The sequence below is a fragment of the Eptatretus burgeri genome, chromosome 7, assembly GCF_056783735.1.
Source record: "Eptatretus burgeri isolate ZD-2024b chromosome 7, Ebu_testis_v1, whole genome shotgun sequence".
Taxonomy (NCBI): domain Eukaryota; kingdom Metazoa; phylum Chordata; class Myxini; order Myxiniformes; family Myxinidae; genus Eptatretus; species Eptatretus burgeri.
The window spans coordinates 111,107,639-111,128,890 of NC_140967.1; the positions used below are offsets into that span (position 1 = coordinate 111,107,639).

The 21,252-nt window shown below is 40.6% G+C and overlaps 1 protein-coding gene across 4 annotated transcripts in view; it reads right to left on the reverse strand.

The window, feature by feature from the left end:
• The window catches only part of RIOX1 (ribosomal oxygenase 1), an 86,274-nt gene that overhangs the window by 23,399 nt on the left and 41,623 nt on the right, over positions 1-21,252 (reverse strand). For all 4 annotated transcript variants that reach the window (XR_015060534.1, XM_085890296.1, XM_085890297.1 and 1 more), the window contains 3 exons: positions 10,029-10,063; positions 7,246-7,427; positions 3,305-3,409 (listed from right to left, as the gene is read on the reverse strand). Coding sequence is in view for 3 of the 4 variants with exons in the window: in XM_085890296.1 (XP_085746422.1) it covers positions 3,305-3,409; positions 7,246-7,427; positions 10,029-10,063 (322 nt within the window). In the remaining variant the exon portion in view is untranslated. The remainder of the gene's footprint in view (positions 1-3,304; positions 3,410-7,245; positions 7,428-10,028; positions 10,064-21,252) is intronic.

Below are 21,252 nucleotides of genomic sequence, written 5' to 3' on the forward strand. Positions count from 1 at the left end.
GTAAGCCCGACCCGGTCTCGGCCTCAGGCCCGCCTCATCTTTGAGGGTGTTCTTTTCCTTGGTTTTGGGTATGTGTTGTCGGCGCCGTCTGTGAAGTAAAATTGTATAAGTGTTGCCGTGTGCTCGCGTAATCGGTATTAGATCTGCATTGTCGCATTTGCTTTTTGTGTAAAATTGCATTGTGTTTCTTTTCCTTTTCTATGTGCTTTTGGTGGAATTGAATATGTGTGCTTTCCGTTCATCGCGAATAAATGTGCTTTGTGTTGAACTGTTTCCCGCTTCGCTTCGTCATTTCTTTCATTGAATCCTCATCTTGCTTCACGTAAAGGGTTGGTAGTGGGCTGAATACGCCCGATAATTAATCGAACCGTCGAGGTCGACGAATAACACCGCTCGGTTATCCCGATAGTACGGAACGGGTCGCTTAAGTGGCACGTGTCCGAAGTCGACCTGCGGCGAGGTGCGATCGCCCGGTCTACCCTCCGTGTGGGTACTTAGGTAGGTCGAATTTGGCGAGCAACCCTATCCCACGCGGGGGCCGATTGGCTCGATCACGGTGAGACCGAAAGGTCCACCCGTGACTGGTTCCCGGCGTTAGTCCGAGAGGGTCACGACTGGATTGTCCGTCCGGTGGGCGACGTGCCGCGATTAGAGTTACGTGGCCGTCAGCACGCCGGCGGGCGCGAATCCGTAACAATATATATATATATATATATATATATATATATATATATATATATATATATATATATATATATATGTATGTATGTATGCACATATATATACATATACATGAGGGTGGTCCAAAAAAGTCGAAAAAAAATAGAATGTTGCTCCACAAGCTTAAAATTATTCTAATATGAAGCAATAACACGCATAAATTTTTTTCACTTGATCGGAGTGATTTAGAGTTCGCTCCATATGACGACTTTTAGCCTCATTACTTGAATAAATTAGGGTATGGGCAGGTACAATTACGGGTACTTCTGGATGTCCGAGGTGGAAATGGGGTCGATTTACTCGAAGAAACGACTGCACCGACATTGAATTCACTACCATTTCGAAAATATGACCGAATACAAGATTTATCATAACTGGAGTTGAGTAACTAATCCTACTCATTTCGATATTTTCTAATCTTGTATATCATTTCCGAGTTTGTGGTTTTGTGTCGCGCTATCTTTGACTTTGTTCTGCGCTCGAGTAACGTGATATTCGGCTTACATTATCTCAAAGACCATATGAGGTGCATGGTACAAAAAAATAAAATAAAATGGTTCTGAAACAGTGAAATTGTATTCCACTTACTGCATTAAAGTAAAATTACTACTGATACTCTGCATCAGTTCCTTTCTCAAACACACCCACCCCAACATGTCGCGCAGAGCGCGGGTTATGCTAGTCTATAATTAATTTGTTGTCCGTCTAAACATTTCTTAGAGTAAATCGACCCCACTGAGTTCGAAAATGCAGTCCATTTTCACCTCGGAAGTTCAGAAGTGTACGGATTCGCATCTCACCATACCCTAATTTTTCAATCAATGGAATTACAAACTATTGGAATATTTCGTCTCATTTACCAAATACCACTATCATCTCCGCCTCTACTGCTGTCTCCAATCCCACCTGAACCTATTTCTAGCCGGCCCAACATCCAGTGTTTTAGATTGAATGATTCACGAAAAATATGTTAGTTATTTATTTAGTTATTATTATATTAAATTAGGGTATGGTGAGATGCGAATCGGTGAAATAGAGTGAAATACTGTCATGTTTGAGTTGATAATTTCAGTTTTCAAAGCCTGGCGATGACGTTTTTATATGTGCTTATTTTTAATGTAGAAATAAAATCGGGAGGCCCATGCACGCACACTTTTCATACACACTTATATTCACACATATGCATATTATACAGATTCCACTGCATGTTTCCTATCAAGTGTGTATCTAATAAGTGCAATGAGTCATATATAACAATAGTAGAATGTGTGTATAACTCACAATTGTGCATGCATTCCTGAACATTATGATTCATGCATCTGTATATGCAAATCATGATTCATGTGTGTAGGTATGTGTGTGCCACTGCCACCACCACCAGTCGTTATCTGCACTCCCGAGTCTCTAAGGCGAAATGGAGCCTTCCCTGGTCCTGAAGCATCCATCTTCACCACAGCAAGGAACCACGATTCATAGACCAATCTGTCTCCTTACCCATGCTGCGCCTAATGGAGCCTTCCCCAGTTTTGAAGCATCCATCTTAACCACAGGAAGGAAATACAACTCTCAGACCAAGTTGTCTCTTTATCCACGGCCCAAAAGAACCCTTCCCGGAACTAAAGCGTCCAGCTTCACCACAGCAAGGAACCACAACTCATGGACCAAGCCTTCCACTTATCCATGCTGTGCCAAGAGGAGCCCCACCCAGTCTTGTAGCATCCAGCTTAATCACAGCAAGGAACCATGGCTCAAGGATTAAGCTGTCTTCATATCCGTGCTCCGCCTCCTTTCCCCCTTCCCCTCCAAGTGGTGAGAATATAAATCCGCATGACCTCCCCCATGATGTAGATATATATTGACCTCCCAGTGCAGATGTATGTCCGGTCTCGGTCTCTTCCCTCTCAGTCCCATCCTTCGCCAGTCTCACCTCTCCTTGATGGGACATAATCGGCAAAACCCATTAAGCAGAAAGGTAAGGCGAGGGCGCTAGACCATGTCCTATATGCACATTGATTGTTTCATCTCTGGGTGCTACATGCGTGGCCCCCTGCCCTATCAAAGCTGCCATCCACAGCTTGGTTCTCACGTCGTTGTATTCGGCACGGTCCTCGATACCACAAAACTCGGTCTCTTTCATCCTCAACAGCCGGAACTTTGCAAGAGGGAGTTCCCAAATGCTCGGGTAGCACGCAAACGCTTCCCTACGGGCAGCACGGGTCAAGTCCCACCAAGCTGCAGGGCCATGCCAAGTCACAAACGCATGTCGGACAGCGTGATACCGAGCACCATGTGCACATCCCATGTAAGCTGCCATTTCACTCGGTGCTCACTCCCCTCGGAACTAATGTAACCGACGTGGCCCTCAGTCCCCTCCATCCCAGGAAAGAGAGAGATGCGGCAAAAGCATCAGATCATACCGCCTCCCTCCCGCCACCAGTGTGTGTGTGTGTGTGTGTGTGTGTGTGTGTGTGTGTGTGTGTGTGTGTGTGTGTGTGTGTGTGTGTGTGTGTGTGTGTGTGTGTGTGTGTGTGTGTGTGTGTGTGTGTGTGTGTGTGTGAAAGAAAACAATATCAGGTTATTGAACCTTCTCAATGTGCTCCACGCCCATGAAGTGCAGCAGATCACGAGGCAGACCCCGACGCAGTTCTACATCCTGTTCAATCGCAGACTGAAGCATTTGAGGCAGCAACTAGCAAAGACAAATAGGTACAGGCATACATCATGAACAGACATTCGCACCAAGCTTCTGAGTAACTTTTCAACTCCATCTACAGGATTGCTGAGCTTGATAGTATCCTGGAAGTAAAACATACCACTGAGTGCTCACCTAGAAGTGGCTGGATAAGATAACCAGGGAGCCACTGGAAGGCATGGATGACCCACAAAATATGTAATGGAGAGAAATTAAATACCTATTGAATTTTATATTAATGGCATGAACAAACTTTGGTACATCACAGGTGATAAAGGTTGTGGTCAAGTTTCATTGAATTTGTTTGTCTGGTTTCGGACAAGAAATCAAATACATATTTTGGGGAGCAACCCCCACGTATAATCGCTTAGACCCTAATTTTGTTTTTTTAAATATCATGAACAAACTTTTGTACATCACCGGTGATGAAGGCAGTGGTTAAGTTTTATCAGAATTGCGTGCGTAGTTTCGGAGAAGAATGCAAATACCTATTTTGGGGGGGGGGCAAACCCCCCTCCCCCATCGTCCCCTTCAGATCTCAAATTTTTTAATGGCATGAACAAAGTTTGGAACATCAACAACCTCCATGAAGGTTGTGGCCAAGTTTCATCGTAATTGTGTGTGTAGTTTCTGAGAAGAAAGTAAATATATTATGGGGGTCAACCCCCCTTACACCTCCTTAGAGCCCGATTGTTCTAATGTGGTGAACAAACTTTGGTAGATCACGAGTAATGAAGGTTGAAGTAAAGTTTCAACAGAATTGTGTATGTCGTTTCCAAGAAGAAAGCAAATATCTCTTTGGTGGGAGGGCAACCTACCTCCATCGACCCCCGAATGCCCAAATTTTTTTTAATGCCGTGAACAAACTTTGGTCGATCACAGGTGATGAAGGTTGTGGTCAAGTTTCATCAGTAATGCATATGTAGTTTCTGAGAAGAAAGCAAATACCTATTTTGGGGGGCAACCCCCATAGACACCGTTAGGGCCCTTTTTTTAACGCCATGAACAAACGCGTGCTTTCGATACAGTCTGGCGCCCTGCCATGCTCACCAAATTCGCTTTCTATAGTATCCAAGGACATCTCCACTCATGGCTCACAGACTTCCTCTCGTCTCGCAGGCAACGTGTGGCCCTAAATGGAGTTCTTTCATCCCCTCTTCCTGTCCAGGCTGGAGTTCCTCAAGGTAGTGTTCTGGGCCCTGTTCTTTTTCTGGTTTTCATCAATGATCTCTCTAACTCTCTGGAAAATCCTCTTTATATTTTTGCTGATGACTCCACCCTCTGCCGTACCATCTGTCATCCCTCAGATCGGCAAGCAGCAGCTTCTTCGCTCTCTGCAGATCTGGGTAAAATCACAATCTCGTCCAACATGGGGAACATATCTTTCAATCCGGACAAATCTCACACTCTCACTATGTCTCTCTGAAAGGACTTTCTGGAAACACCCCTACTCCCCCCACCCCCACTCCCCCCCCCACCCCGCCCCAATCAACTTTCTCAACAATCCTCTTGAAGAAGTCCTTTCATTCAAGCTTCTGGGTCTCACTATCTGCCATGATCTTTCCTGGGTAAGCCACATTTCCAAGCTGGCATCCAAAGCCAGTCGCCGACTGGGCATCCTCCATCATAGAAAGTCCTTCCTTGGCACACCTGAACACCTGATGACATACAAAACTTTTTGCAGTCTGATGGAACACTGTTCTCCCCTCTGGGCTGGTGCTTCCGTCTCTCACCTTTCTCGACTTCATGCTATGGAAACCAAGGCATTTAGGATCATTGGTATCTTCCGCGATGAGGCCGAGTCCTTGTGTCTCTCACTCTCTCACCGCAAGTTCACCTCCGATCACGTCTCATAAATAAATAACAATTCCCACCAACCTGTTTTTCAGCACATCCAATTTGGCACATATGCATTAGTAAGGAGTCTGAGGTTCTGTTTGTAGTATTTGTTCCTTCCAAAAAGAATTAAGTTTTCTCGGTGAAGTAAATTATTCATTTGATGGAATAATTTGTGGTTATGTTTTTATTTTTTACTTCTGGAGTGTGTTCAGTTGCCAAGTTTTTTGTAGAGCGCTTGCAAGTGCCTTATGCACTCAACTAAGCACTCCATTTGAAACGGTTGATAAGGAATGGCTAGCTGATAGGTAACTGAAGTACGAGGCTACGTACGATACGGAACTGAAGTACGATACGGCTGAAGTACGAGGAAATTACGTTCGACTCAGCAGTCGAAATGGCTTCGGCCGTCGAACGGACGCTGAGGGATGTCCAACCAATTGCCGGCCAGAGCCTCACAGGTGGTCCGGAGATCCACGTGGCGTGGGACAACCCCGATGATCCGGGGCAAGACCTGCAACCTGTGCGAGACTACCCCTACGACCCGGCTAATTGCCTGGTTCAGGTTACTGATGGAGGGTGTGGGCGCGGTACGTGAGACAAAGGCGCACAAAGTGCTTTGGAAAGGTTCCGCTTGACTTTGAAAAACATGATTGAGACGGCCAAGTTACAGGCAAAAAACGGTTTTGATGGCGGCCATTTTGAATTTTGCTCCTAAAAAAAATTTCTCAAGCGTGACAAAGTGGCATCACTCTGATTTGAGTTTAGTACAGTCTATGTTACCAGAATCTGCAATAAAATTGTGTATGTACTCCAAAACACACTTTAGCCAATGGCTACCAGACTATTACTGCTTTGAGTGTGACAAGGATTGGGATGAAGGAGTACACTTGTGTAATTTGCCACTAATGAGTCAGTTCAGTAGTCATTGGGATTCAGTTCTTTTGAAATAGTGTTTGAACACAATGTGCGAGGACTATTGAAGCTTTTGGAGGAACAGTGGCTAAGTGAGAAGTCACAGTTAAATTTACTGGACTGTGTGTCTGATTTCAGAGATAGGTTCGTTCTCACAATCTTGAGGTCTTACATAATTTATAGTATGTTGACAGAATTAATCGGCATACTCACATGACCAGGGCTCCCACCCCCCTCCCCCTTTCTCTCATCCCCTCATTAGAGTGGGTGGAGTTTGTGCATTAAAAGGTCAGAAGTCTGAAAAGGGTGTGATGGATCTTAAGGGTCTAAAAGGTCTGGTGGGGTTTAAAGGGGTCTGAGAAGGTCCAAAATGGGTCCAAAGGGTGTAAACGTCGAAAAGGTACATTTCAAAAGTATGTAATTAATAGACCGTTTCGATTCCTCCATTGCATCTTGGGAATCGACATGAATGGTGTACGAAAAAGGTCGTCAATTTATGTTGTGTTTTCTTCAATCAAGTTGCTAAAAACACACTGAACCATGAACTACGCCATCTTGTGAAGGACAACTCCCTTGTCACGGCGATAGCTGAGGTTACCTATGACAAACGAAGACCCTCTGTATTTATAATATATATGTGTGTTTATGTATGTATGTGATGTGATGACAACGTCAAAATTGAGAAATTTGGCATTTTACTCTCACAAAAACTTTTCAGTGTGGTCCAGCAAGACTAAATATGGTCACAGTATGTCCCAATATTTTTTTTCAAATTGTACAATGTGTTGCAGAAGAAAGTCTCACTCCGTGGAAATATCACCACTTTAAATTGCCCACAAAATGTGGGCCGAGATGGGCGCTCCAACCCTCCGGGAGGGAGTGCCAATGATAGTTCACATAATAAGGGTTTGTTGAAAATTTCATGATGAAAGCTCAAATGGTAAAAAGGTTATGTGACAGACAGAGACTGACAAACAGACAGACAAACGAGTGCAACATGGCATCTCTTGCTGCACAGTTGGGATAAACCTCATCCAGAAGAAATAACAACCACATGCTGGCAGAAAAGAGATGCCTCTCACCTTTTCCAATAAGTCACCATAGGTGTTTCGTTGGAACGTGGAAATGGTGATGTGGAGTGAGTGCGTGCTTGGCAGGCAGTTGGCCTGGTGCACAAAGCCACGAGGAAAGTAAAGCACATCACCAGGTTCAAGTACTTTCTCCAGGATAGGTTGGCGGTTCAGCTCTTCCTGGCTGAAGTTATCTGCAAAGCATATGCAGTATAATTGTTTGTCGGCAGAATAATGAGACGATGACAGTAGCAAGTGTGGAAGAAAAATAATTATATTCATGTAGTTCTCAATTATAATTGTTGCTGGTACTTTATAAATTTAATTTTTATGCTGTAGTCGAATTGGCTGTCAGTAATGTTTCCCTTTTCCCAAGTCTTTTGACCTACATATTGATATAAGGAATATCTTACTATGAAACAGGGTGACCTGGTTGATAACACTGCAACTTTTGCCATGATTGTGTCATTCTCTCCCTCCCACCCAAAGTGGACATGTATTGCAGTTTTGAGTTATTTTGCCTCATGCTTATCAGCTAATCCTGTAGTTGAGTTGCCAAATGTCTCACCCTCCTATTTTTTGGAATGCCAAGTTGTATATAAGAAGAATTGCTTCGGGATTCTGTTTCAGTGAAGTCCAATGGAATGTTTCAGTGAATCATTCAATGTTCTTCCTCAGTATATACGAAATTAAAAATTCTCCTTTGGTATCGTGATACAACTTGTGGAAATTGAGTTATTTTCCACCATACAAGAACCACGAAATTTGGAAGAGCTTCATATTGTTAACGCCACACATTAGTTCAACTTTGAGTTCACAAGCAAAAAGATAAAATAAAAATTACCGGAAGACTGCTTCCTGCAAAACGACAAACTGAACCTGAGAGGTGGTATGGCACGAACTGAAAACTACGTGAAACAGCACCTCCATGGAGTCGGTTTTAGTTCATTCTACATTTCATTTTATCTGCGTCTTCATCTGCAGCTTTATAGAGTACTGCTCTCCACTCTGGGATGGGGAGACACCAGTGCAAATCCCTCCTCACATCATGTTCAGCTTGATGCCATGGAAACCAAGGCATTCAAGATCATTGGAACCTCTCACGCTGAAGCTGAGTCGAAGGGCCTATCAATTTTCCATTGCACACAGGTCAGTGGTTTCTGTCTTCTCCACATCCTTTCTTGTCTTGCACCCTCAACTCTTTCCATGATCCACCCAATACCCCCCCCCACCAATCTCTCCCAAGGTTTCTGCAGGGGACACATGGTTCATAAACCCCCTTCTGGTAAAAAAATACCAAAATCCAGGGTCACTGCTCACCTCCACTCATTTTGTCCTCTTTTTTTTTTCCCCCTGCCTGTGGAACAAACTTCCACATTCTCTTCAATATCATTCTTCCCTCCATGTCTTCAAGACATGTGTTTTCTCCTCCTAATCCCTCCTCCTTCCAAATATCCAGTTTTTCCTTCCTGAGAGTTTCCTTCTGTATCCATATTGTCCACCACATACGTCCTTTTCTGCCCCCATTCCTGTCCACATCCATTGTTTGTCTGGGACGAGAAAGGTGTGAGGTGGGAGCATCAGCTTAGAGGGGTGAGCAGTACTCCATCTGGCTGCAGATGAAGCTCATCCACATAGTTTTGTCAGCATTAGTTTCCAACTTTTTGAAATATTGTCACATTGTTTTCGGCCGTAATCTCTTAATGGTGAAGAATCACTTAAAAAAACTAGAAAGGCACTCAGTGGAGCACCACCTCCGCCACATAATGCCTGATCCACGAGAACATAATATCTAGCCCAATACATTTTTGAAATTTCATGCTATGTATAGTTTTTGGCCTGATCTCTCAATGGTGAAGAATCACTTTGGAAATTAAATAATTCTCGTCTCCAGATTTGGATTCAGATCTTCACCAAAATCGAATCAATTCATCCTTGCCACACACACACACACACACACACACACACACACACACACAGACACACACACACACACACACACACACACACACACACACACACACACACACACAGACACACACACACACACACACACACACACACACACACACACACGTGTCCACCAAGATTAATCTGAATCCGTCCACAACTTTTTGAGAAATTTTGTTATATATTGGTTTAGCCTCATCTCTCAATGGTGAAGTATCACTGTAAAAATTATCAGATCGAGATCCGGATTCAGATCTTCACCAAAATTGAATCAATTCTTCCTTGTCACACACCAAACCTGTCCTCAAAATCTCATCCAGATCCGTTCACTACTTTTTGAGATATCCTGCACACAAACAGACAGACAGACAGACGGAAAGGGGGTGGAAACATAACCTCCTTCACCTTCCGTGGTGGAGGTAATAAGTAACTCTCATACCCAGACCACGATTCGAATCCTCACCAAAATCGAATCAATTCGACCTCATCACACACGCAACACGTCCACCAAGTTTCGTCTGAATCCGTCCCCAACTTTTTGAGAGATCGTGCTGTATATCGTTTTTGGCCCATCTCTCAATGATGAAGAATCGCTGAAAAAATTCTCAGATCCAGATCCGGATCTTCACCAGAAATGTAATCAATTCGTCCTCATCACAAACCCAACCTCTCCACCTAATTTCGTGTGAATCCATGCACAACTTTTTTGAGATATCCTGTTCACAGACATACACACAGATTTAGAGGGGTGAAAACATAACCTCTGTCCACATTCTGTGGCGGAGGTACTAAACAAGTCTTGACCAACAAGAATCTTCTTTCTGGATATTCATCAAAGGACTTACGACTCGAGAAGCGTGGTAGCCTGACATCTTCACTCCTGTGGAATAAATGGGAAAGTTAAAGTCCTATTAAAACTAAAACAAACAAAACAACAAAAAAAAGAAAAGAAAAAAGAAAAGCACGCTGACATCACAATGGCGTAAACTGCTCCGCCCACACTCTTGCATCATTATACATTTATGTTGAAAATCAAATGGCTGCTGAACCAAGTAACGGGTAACATCAATTTTTTCCCCCACATACAATTTAGCACTTATGACAGTCAAAATTTTTCATGGTCATCGGATAAAGCATTCGACGTATGCAATTAATTCACTTCGATTATGACATCATCAAACATCACACTTGTTTCCCATGGGGAGTACCAAGTTTCAATTTTAACCATGGTGCACTTTCGGAGATACAGAGGTCCAGTTTTTCCTTTTCTACAAAATGGGAGCGACGGCGCATGACCTATGACGTCATAATTATTAAAACATTCGACACGAGTAATCGCACCGATGGTGAAAATTGTGTCCATCAGATGAGTGGTTGCAGAGAAAACAGAGAAAATTAGCATGGATGTACGTACGTACGGACAACCCGAAAACATAATACCTCTGGTGAATTCGTCAGCGGAAGCATAAAAAATTAGAAAGACAATATTCAATGTCGCGACGACATCATAGATGCCACGGCTCACATTATTAAATCATTTCCATACTTGCACGAAGTTTGGTTTAAATCCCTCAACACAGATTTAAAATATTAAATAATTCTGGCTGCCAGACCATGCGTCTCATGAGGTTGAAATATAAAATGTATATTCCACATGTCTACTCGATCATATATGCCTGGTATTGGCTTAATGGCAAGAGTGGTGGGCTTGGGATCCTCGGATCCTGAGTTCAAATCCCACTTGGCTGTTGAAATAATACCAGGTGGGGTTGACTCTGCCCCTCATCCTTCTTAGGTCGGCAAAATGAGTGCCAGCTTGCGAGTATCCTGTGTCGGAGTGGCGACCCATCCAGGATTGTGCCCAATAGTCAAGGAAACTGCTTAGGCATCCCCAACGCTCTGCACAGAGTATGGTCCCGAAGGATGGATGGACTCGATCGTAACTGACGTTTCACATCGATTGATGAAGCTGTTGAAGTTGATTTCCTCTCTAAGCATTTGTAATTGGTGTGAATGAAGACATTGTTCCTCACTCATAAAATATTACTTGAACTTCTGTAAATGAGAGGGTTTCATTGTAAACATGATTATCCATGTACACTGTGACATTTGCTTCCTGAAAAACATACATCTGCCTTCAGTTGATATTGATTTGTCATTGTTGATTAAAATGATGTAACAACCTGGAAATGTTGCATAACTTCCAGGAAGACTTAAGTATATCAATGAGTACATGATTTAACATAACTTGAGGGGCTGTTGTGCTCTTTTATGATTGGGTGTACTTGGGCCTTGCCAAATGGAGCCAACATTGTTTAGACTCTTTTTCACTCCTTTCTCAGTAGCAGAGAGCACTTATTTTGATTTCGAACTTTGGGAAAAGTTACTCTGTTCAGTCATTTCCCTCACTCAACCCTGCTTCGATATACAAGGCTTGGATTAGGGAAGTTTTTGACAGTTTCATTCATGGAGATTTCTCCCGTCTGTGTGCATGTACTTAATGTTATTAGACAATCTACTTTGTATGCTGAACCTGAGTGGAAATGGAGTTCATTACTTCCACAAAGCAGTTCAAGAGTAAGATTTTTGTTAAAGAATTTCGTTCAAACCAAACTATGTGCCAGACCACGTGACCAATTAATGATTCATGAACAGTCTGGTATCCCAAAGGCTTGGGGAACATGTCAGTGAAGTTTCCCCTCAATCTGTTAAGCCATTCTGGAGAAGATTTTAAAATGTATATTCTTCAAAAATCAAAGATGCCAAACCATGTGACCGATGATGTCAGAGGTGGACAACTTTTCATTCCTCATGGATAGGCGATCATGCCTGTAAAGTTTCGCCACGATCTGTTCAGCCGTTACAGAGAATATTTTTGAAGGTTTTCTGTTAAAACCAAAATGACTACCGAACCACGTGACCGATGATGTCATCAATTTTTTTCCCTCCCACACAATATAGCCCGAAATGACCCTCAAAAAACTTTCATACTGATCAGATAAAGTGTTTGACATATGTAATTATGATGTCATAATGAACCAACATATGACTAACTCCAGCACGAACCCGAACCGCTGGTGTCAGGTCAGGTCAGATCTGTGACTTGCTACAGGTATCGTGTAAACCTGCACTAACCTGTTCCATGGTCTGGTTGTCGGCAACGAAACCGTCTCCCAACCAGCTTTTTTTTTTTTGAAGGGTGTTTGGATATGGACACCCAGAAGGATTAAAAACAAAACCTGTCAAAGGGCAGAGGAGCTCCTTGTGAGCCAATGGCCATCCATATGGAGTACCGAACTGTGTCTGCAGACGTCCTCCTGCAGTTGGGTTACTTCTTATTAGGAGGTTGGTGGCAGGATTTGCACTCTGGCCACCGTAAAGCCCTTCATTCCACAAAGCACAAAAACGCAAAGAAATCTGAACACCCACTCGGTGGGAGTACCTCCTGTGCAGCTGCCCGTCGCAGGGCAGCTCACCGTATGACGGGATTGGGGCAAAGCCTTTGGGACCCCCAATCTTTGAAGATAGTAGGGAAACCACGGGGTAACATTCCCGGGTCAGATTGCGGGAGAATGTGTCGGAGTTGTGCTGAGGTGTCGTCCACCAGACGGCGGTCTCCTTGGGTTAACCTGAGGTGGTCCCTTCGGGTGGGTGCATGGAATGTCCGATCCCTAAGAGAGGATGGTCACCTATCTCTGTTATCATCTGAGCTCAAGCGTTTGTACATCGATATTGCAGCACTCTCTGAAGTTCGGAGACCGGATTGCGGCGAGATCATGGTAGGTGGTTACACCTACTATTGGTCTGGTCGCTCTGATGGTGACCATTCCCAAGGAGTTGCTGCAGCTGTGTCCAATAAACTGACTCCAATGATAATTGAGGTAACCCCGATCAACGAGCATATTATGAGACTAAGGATTCGTCACTCCTGAGGTGTCATTTCCCTGGTCTCTGTCTATGCTCCCACTGAGGCGAGTGATCTCACCCTGAAGGATGCATTCTACGCCATGCTCGAGTCTGTGGTTGATCAGTGCCCCAGACGAGATACACTTCGAGTCTAGGGGGATTTCAATGCATCGACTGCAAATGAAAGGGATGGTTATGAGACATGTGTTGGTCCCCATGGGTCAGGAAATATGAACCAGAACAGCACTAAGTTCCTTGACTTTCCAAGAAGTCATGGACTGAGGGTGGCCGGTTCATCGTTTCAGCACCCACAAGCTCATCGCTGGAATTGGTATTCCAACGCTGGCGGTGTGGCAAAGGAGATTGACTATGGCCTCGGTGATGGTCGCTGGAGGATGATCCAGAACTGTAGGGTCTACCAGAGTGATCAGCTCCTCAACACTGACCACTGACTTGTTGTAGCAACTCTGAAGTTGCACCTTAAATCCTGGAGAATGGTACCATCCCAGCCTAGGCTGGATGTTGGCAAGCTCAAGGATGAGAGGGAGGCTGAGGAGATTGCGAACAAGCTGAGTGGAGATTTGAGGAGTCTGGGTGCTTTGGGAGGTCCTGAAGAGTTGTGGAGTCCCTTCAAGACCACCGTCCTTGATGTTGCCGGTGGATGTCTTGGAACACACCTTGGAACTCTTGGAAGAGGGCAAAGAACAATTTTGTCTCTCAAGGGATACTGGATACCATTGACAAGAGTCGCAGGGCCAGGCTGAATGGCAGAGCTGCGCTGTTCAGGGAGCTGAGGCATAAAACTACACGTGCGCGAAGGGTGGACAAAGAGGCCTATGTGCGAGGAATCTGTGAGGGGGTAGAGCATCACCTGTGGTCAAGGGATTCTCGCCCTGCTTGCAGGGGAATTCATGCATTGCGTTCAACCAAGCCCATCCCTCGGTGTACTGCAGTAAGAGCAGAGGGTGGTTGACTCTTGACAGAGGAGTCCAAAGTGAAGGCCCGCTGGGCCAGTTACTTTGAGTGGTTGTACCATGCTGAACAACCAGCTGTCGAGTTGGATGTCAGGGTGTTACAATCTCTGTTGCTGACCCTCCAATCAACTGTGGTCCACCTTCACTTCTGGAAACACAGGCTGTGGTGAACCGGTTGAAATGGGGTAAAGCTCCAGGGATCTGTGGCATCCATGCTGAACTTCTCAAGGCTGGTGGAAATGCTGCACTCGTGTCATCACATGCAGTTCAGTGCTCTGCCTGGAACACAGGCATCCTCCCAACTGACTGAATGAGGAGTCGGAGCCACTGGGATTACGGGTTTCCTGGGTCAAAATGAAGATCCAGGCTTTCAATGACATCTTTGATGCCGCTGTCCTGTCTGTGCCGGTTTTTGGTGAGGATGTTGAGGTCGTGGAGAGATTCACTTACCTTGGCAGTGATATTCATGTCTCTGCCGGCTGTGAGTCAGAGGTCAATAGACGTCTGGGTCGGGCCTGGGGAGTCGTGGATTCACTGGATCATGGGGTGTGGTGCTGCTAGTACCTGTGCCGGAGGACGAACGTCCGAGTCTTCAGGTCCTTGGTACTTCCAATCTTGCTCAATGGATGCGAGACTTGGACTCTGACCAAGGATCTTACATGGAGACTTAATTCCGTTGCAACCAGGTCTCTTCGGAGAATTCTTGGGTATCGCTGGTCAGACTTTGTGTCCAACGAGCGGTTGCTGAGAGAGGCTCAAATGAGATTTGTTACCTGCATAGTCCGTGAGCGTCAGCTGCGGCTGTATGGACATGTGGCTCGTTTTCCTGATGCTGATCCTGCTCACCAGATTCGCTCAGCGATGGAGTCTAGTGAGTGGAGGAGACCAATGGGCCGACCACGTGCCTCGTGGTTGCAGCAGGTTGATCGGCATCTCAAGGAGATGTGGATGGGCCAGGCATCTGCCTGGGGGATGGCCAGACGGAGGCCCCTGGAGTTCCGGCGGAAAGTGGACGCAGCGACATGCTGCTCTGGCACATGCTCCCTACCTGACCTGATATCTTCTTCTTCTTCTTTCGGCTGCTCCCGTTAGGGGTCGCCACAGCGAATCATCCGCATGATCCGCATAGTGATTTGGCACATGTTTTACGCCGGATGCCCTTCCTGATGCAACCCTGGTCGCCTCTTCCGACACAGGGATATGGTACACCTATTTTAACCGGGGTATACACCGGCCCAGTACACTGGTACTCATTTCGCCGACCTCGGAAGGATGACAGGCTGAGTCAACCCCCTGGTGTATTAATTCAGTGGTCCAACGGGGCTTCAACTCAGGACCTTTTGGATCCCAAGCCGCTGCCCTAACCATTGTGCCAACACCAGGCTCCCATACCTGACCTGATATGACATCATTAAAAAAAAATCACACTCGTTTTGGCTGGGGGGTATTTCACATGTGGCAAGTTTCAATTTTTTTCCATGGAGCGGTTGCGGAGATACAGAGGTCCAAAGATTTTCCTTTTAAAAAATACATGGCTGCCACACCACATGACCTATGACGTCATCGTTATCACAAAAACACTCCACATGAGTAGTCGCATCTGGTGAAAATTTCGTGAAATTTATTGGGTTAATATAAATTAATTAATAAAAAACATGCCACTCTGCTTCGATACAACCCCGCTTCGATCGGAAACCTGACCCATGATGTCCTCTTTATCAAATCAAATTCAGAATGGGTGGCTGATCACATCTTCGGAGTTCACGTTGATCAGATAAGGTTTCTTGGCTAACATGGCTGAAAGACGATGTCACCAATGATGTTGAAATTTTCAAGCAATATTCCCTATGCTGAGTCGATGACATGAAAAAAAAAAATTATCTGAAAGTTCGATGCGAGACTTTGCAGGGATGATCTGCAACTGTTCCTGCAAATATTTTAATCAACCATGACCTCATCAGTCAAATGATGTGGCAGCCACATTCGTTTTAAGGAAATAACGAAACAATTATTTCTCTGAAACCGTTTAACCTATCAACACGAGCAGCAGTCACGATTGACTGCCCTTGCTGCATACATTTGACTTAAACATGATGTCATTCATTTTTTACAATGTGAAACTTTGCAGTTTTACTTTTTTACAATGTGAAACTTTGCAGTTTTACTTTTTTACAATGTGAAACTTTGCAGTTTTACTTTTTTACAATGTGAAACTTTGCAGTTTTACTTTTTTACAATGTGAAACTTTGCAGTTTTACTTTTTTACAATGTGAAACTTTGCAGTTTTACTTTTTTACAATGTGAAACTTTACAGTTTTACTTTTTTACAATGTGAAACTTTACAGTTTTACTATTTTACAATGTGAAACTTTACAGTTTTACTTTTTTACAGTGTGAAACTTTGCAGTTTTACTTTTTTACAGTGTGAAACTTTGCAGTTTTACTTTTTTACAATGTGAAACTTTGCAGTTTTACTTTTTTACAATGTGAAACTTTGCAGTTTTACTTTTTTACAATGTGAAACTTTGCAGTTTTACTTTTTTACAATGTGAAACTTTGCAGATTTACTCTTTTACAATGTGAAACTTTGCAGTGTTACTTTTTTACAATGTGAAACTTTGCAGTTTTACTTTTTAACAATGTGAAACTTTGCAGTTTTACTTTTTAACAATGTGAAACTTTGCAGTTTTACTTTTTTACAATGTGAAACTTTGCAGTTTTACTCTTATACAATGTGAAACTTTGCAGTTTTACTTTTTCACAATGTAAAACTTTGCAGTTTTACTTTTTCACAATGTGAAACTTTGCAGTTTTACTTTTTCACAATGTGAAACTTTGCAGTTTTACTTTTTCACAATGTGAAACTTTGCAGTTTTACTTTTTTACAATGTGAAGCTTTGCAGTTTTACTTTTTTACAATGTGAAACTTTGCAGTTTTACTTTTTTACAATGTGAAACTTTGCAGTTTTCCTCTTTTACAGTGTCAAACTTTGCAGTTTTACTTTTTTTACAGTGTGAAGCTTTGCAGTTTTACTCTTTTACAATGTGAAACTTTGCAGTTTTACTTTTTACAATGTGAAACTTTGCAGTTTTACTCTTTTACAATGAGAAAATTTGCAGTTTTACTCTTTTACAGTGTGAAACTTTGCAGTTTTACTTTTTTACAGTGTGAAGCTTTGCAGTTTTACTTTTTTACAATGTGAAACTTTGCAGTTTTACTTTTTTACAATGTGAAACTTTGCAGTTTTACTTTTTTACAATGTGAAACTTTACAGTTTTACTCTTTTCCAATGTGAAACTTTGCAGTTTTACTTTTTTACAATGTGAAACTTTGCAGTTTTACTTTATTACAATGTGAAACTTTGCAGTTTTACTTTATTACAATGTGAAACTTTGCAGTTTTACTTTATTACAATGTGAAACTTTGCAGTTTTACTTTTTTACAATGTGAAACTTTGCAGTTTTACTTTATTACAATGTTAAACTTTGCAGTTTTACTTTTTTATAATGTGAAACTTTGCAGTTTTACTTTTTACAATGTGAAACTTTGCAGTTTTACTTTTTACAATGTGAAACTTTGCAGTTTTACTTTTTTACAATGTGAAACTTTGCAGTTTTACTTTTTTACAATGTGAAACTTTGCAGTTTTACTTTTTTACAATGTGAAACTTTGCAGTTTTATGTTTTTGCAATGAGAAACTTTGCAGTTTTACTTTTTTACAATGTGAAACTTTGCAGTTTTATGTTTTTGCAATGAGAAACTTTGCAGTTTTACTTTTTTACAATGTGAAACTTTGCAGTTTTATGTTTTTGCAATGAGAAACTTTGCAGTTTTACTTTTTTACAATGTGAAACTTTGCAGTTTTACTTTTTTCCAATGTGAAACTTTGCAGTGTTACTTTTTTCAATATGAAACTTTGCAGTTTTACTTTTTTCAATGTGAAACTTTGCAGTTTTACTTTTTTCGGATGTGAAACTTTGCAGTTTTACTTTTTTACAATGTGAAACTTTGCAGTTTTGCTTTTTTTACAATGTGAAACTTTGCAGTTTTGCTTTTTTACAATGTGAAACTTTGCAGTTTTGCTTTTTTACAATGTGAAACTTTGCAGTGTTACTTTTTTACAATGTGAAACTTTGCAGTTTTACATTTTTACAATGTGAAATTTTGCAGTTTTACTTTTTTACAATGTGAAACTTTGCAGTTTTACTTTTTTACAATGTGAAACTTTGCAGTTTTCCCCTTTTACAATGTGAAACTTTGCAGTTTTACTTTTTTACAATGTGAAACTTTGCAGTTTTACTTTTTTACAATGTGAAACTTTGCAGTTTTACTTTTTTACAATGAGAAAATTTGCAGTTTTACTCTTTTACAGTGTGAAACTTTGCAGTTTTACTTTTTTACAGTGTGAAACTTTGCAGTTTTACATTTTTACAATGTGAAACTTTGCAGTTTTACTCTTTTACAATGTGAAACTTTGCAGTTTTACTTTTTTACAATGTGAAACTTTGCAGTTTTACTTTATTACAATGTGAAACTTTGCAGTTTTACTTTTTTACAGTGTGAAGCTTTGCAGTTTTACTTTTTTACAATGTGAAACTTTGCAGTTTTACTTTTTTACAATGTGAAACTTTGCAGTTTTACTCTTTTACAATGTGAAACTTTGCAGTTTTCCTCTTTTACAGTGTCAAACTTTGCAGTTTTACTTTTTTACAGTGTGAAGCTTTGCAGTTTTACTCTTTTACAATGTGAAACTTTGCAGTTTTACTTTTTACAATGTGAAACTTTGCAGTTTTACTCTTTTACAATGAGAAAATTTGCAGTTTTACTCTTTTACAGTGTGAAACTTTGCAGTTTTACTTTTTTACAGAGTGAAGCTTTGCAGTTTTACTTTTTTACAATGTGAAACTTTGCAGTTTTACTTTATTACAATGTGAAACTTTGCAGTTTTCCTCTTTTACAGTGTCAAACTTTGCAGTTTTACTTTTTTACAGTGTGAAGCTTTGCAGTTTTACTCTTTTACAATGTGAAACTTTGCAGTTTTACTTTTTACAATGTGAAACTTTGCAGTTTTACTCTTTTACAATGAGAAAATTTGCAGTTTTACTCTTTTACAGTGTGAAACTTTGCAGTTTTACTTTTTTACAGAGTGAAGCTTTGCAGTTTTACTTTTTTACAATGTGAAACTTTGCAGTTTTACTTTATTACAATGTGAAACTTTGCAGTTTTACTTTTTACAATGTGAAACTTTGCAGTTTTACTTTTTTACAATGTGAAACTTTGCAGTTTTACTCTTTTCCAATGTGAAACTTTGCAGTTTTACTTTTTTACAATGTGAAACTTTGCAGTTTTACTTTATTACAATGTGAAACTTTGCAGTTTTACTTTATTACAATGTGAAACTTTGCAGTTTTACTTTATTACAATGTGAAACTTTGCAGTTTTACTTTTTTACAATGTGAAACTTTGCAGTTTTACTTTATTACAATGTTAAACTTTGCAGTTTTACTTTTTTATAATGTGAAACTTTGCAGTTTTACTTTTTACAATGTGAAACTTTGCAGTTTTACTTTTTACAATGTGAAACTTTGCAGTTTTACTTTTTTACAATGTGAAACTTTGCAGTTTTACTTTTTTACAATGTGAAACTTTGCAGTTTTACAATGTGAAACTTTGCAGTTTTACTTTTTTACAATGAGAAACTTTGCAGTTTTACTTTTTTTACAATGTGAAACTTTGCAGTTTTACTTTTTTCCAATGTGAAACTTTGCAGTGTTTCTTTTTTCAATATGAAACTTTGCAGTTTTACTTTTTTCAATGTGAAACTTTGCAGTTTTACTTTTTTCGGATGTGAAACTTTGCAGTTTTACTTTTTTACAATGTGAAACTTTGCAGTTTTGCTTTTTTTACAATGTGAAACTTTGCAGTTTTGCTTTTTTACAATGTGAAACTTTGCAGTTTTGCTTTTTTACAATGTGAAACTTTGCAGTGTTACTTTTTTACAATGTGAAACTTTGCAGTTTTACATTTTTACAATGTGAAATTTTGCAGTTTTACTTTTTTACAATGTGAAACTTTGCAGTTTTACTTTTTTACAATGTGAAACTTTGCAGTTTTACTTTTTTACAATGTGAAACTTTGTAGTTTTACTCTTTTACAATGTGAAACTTTGCAGTTTTACTTTTTTACAATGTGAAACTTTGCAGTTTTACTTTTTTACAATGAGAAAATTTGCAGTTTTACTCTTTTACAGTGTGAAACTTTGCAGTTTTACTTTTTTTACAGTGTGAAACTTTGCAGTTTTACATTTTTTGCAATGAGAAACTTTGAAGTTTTACTTTTTTTACAATGTGAAACTTTGCAGTTTTACTTTTTTACAATGTGAAACTTTGGAGTTTTACATTTTTGCAATGAGAAACTTTGCAGTTTTACTTTTTTTACAATGAGAAACTTTGCAGTTTTACTTTTTTTACAATGAGAAACTTTGCAGTTTTACTTTTTTTACAATGAGAAACTTTGCAGTTTTACTTTTTTACAATGTGAAACTTTGCAGTTTTCCTTTTTACAATGTGAAACTTTGCAATTTGAAACTTTGCAGTTTTGCTCTTTTGCAATGTGAAACTTTGCAGTTTTACTTTTTTTACAATGTGAAACTTTGCAGTTTTACTTTTTTCCAATGTGAAACTTTGCAGTTTTGCTTTTTTAGAATGTCAAACTTTGCAGTTTTATTCTTTTACAATGTGAAACTTTGCAGTTTTACTTTTTTTACAATGAGAAAATTTGCAGTTTTACTCTTTTACAGTGTGAAACTTTGCAGTTTTACTTTTTTACAGTGTGAAACTTTGCAGTTTTACTTTTTTACAATGTGAAACTTTGCAGTTTTACTTTACTACAATGTGAAACTTTGCAGTTTTGCTCTTTTACAATGTGAAACTTTGCAGTTTTACTATTTTACAAGGTGAAACTATGCAGTTTTACTTTTTTACAATGTGAAACTTTGCAGTTTTACTCTTTTACAATTGGAAACTTTGCAGTTTTACTTTTTTACAATGTGAAACTTTGCAGTTTTACTTTTTTACAATGTGAAACTTTGCAGTTTTACTTTTTTACAATGTGAAACTTTGCAGTTTTACTTTTTTACAATGTGAAACTTTGCAGTTTTACTTTTTTACAATGTGAAACTTTGCAGTT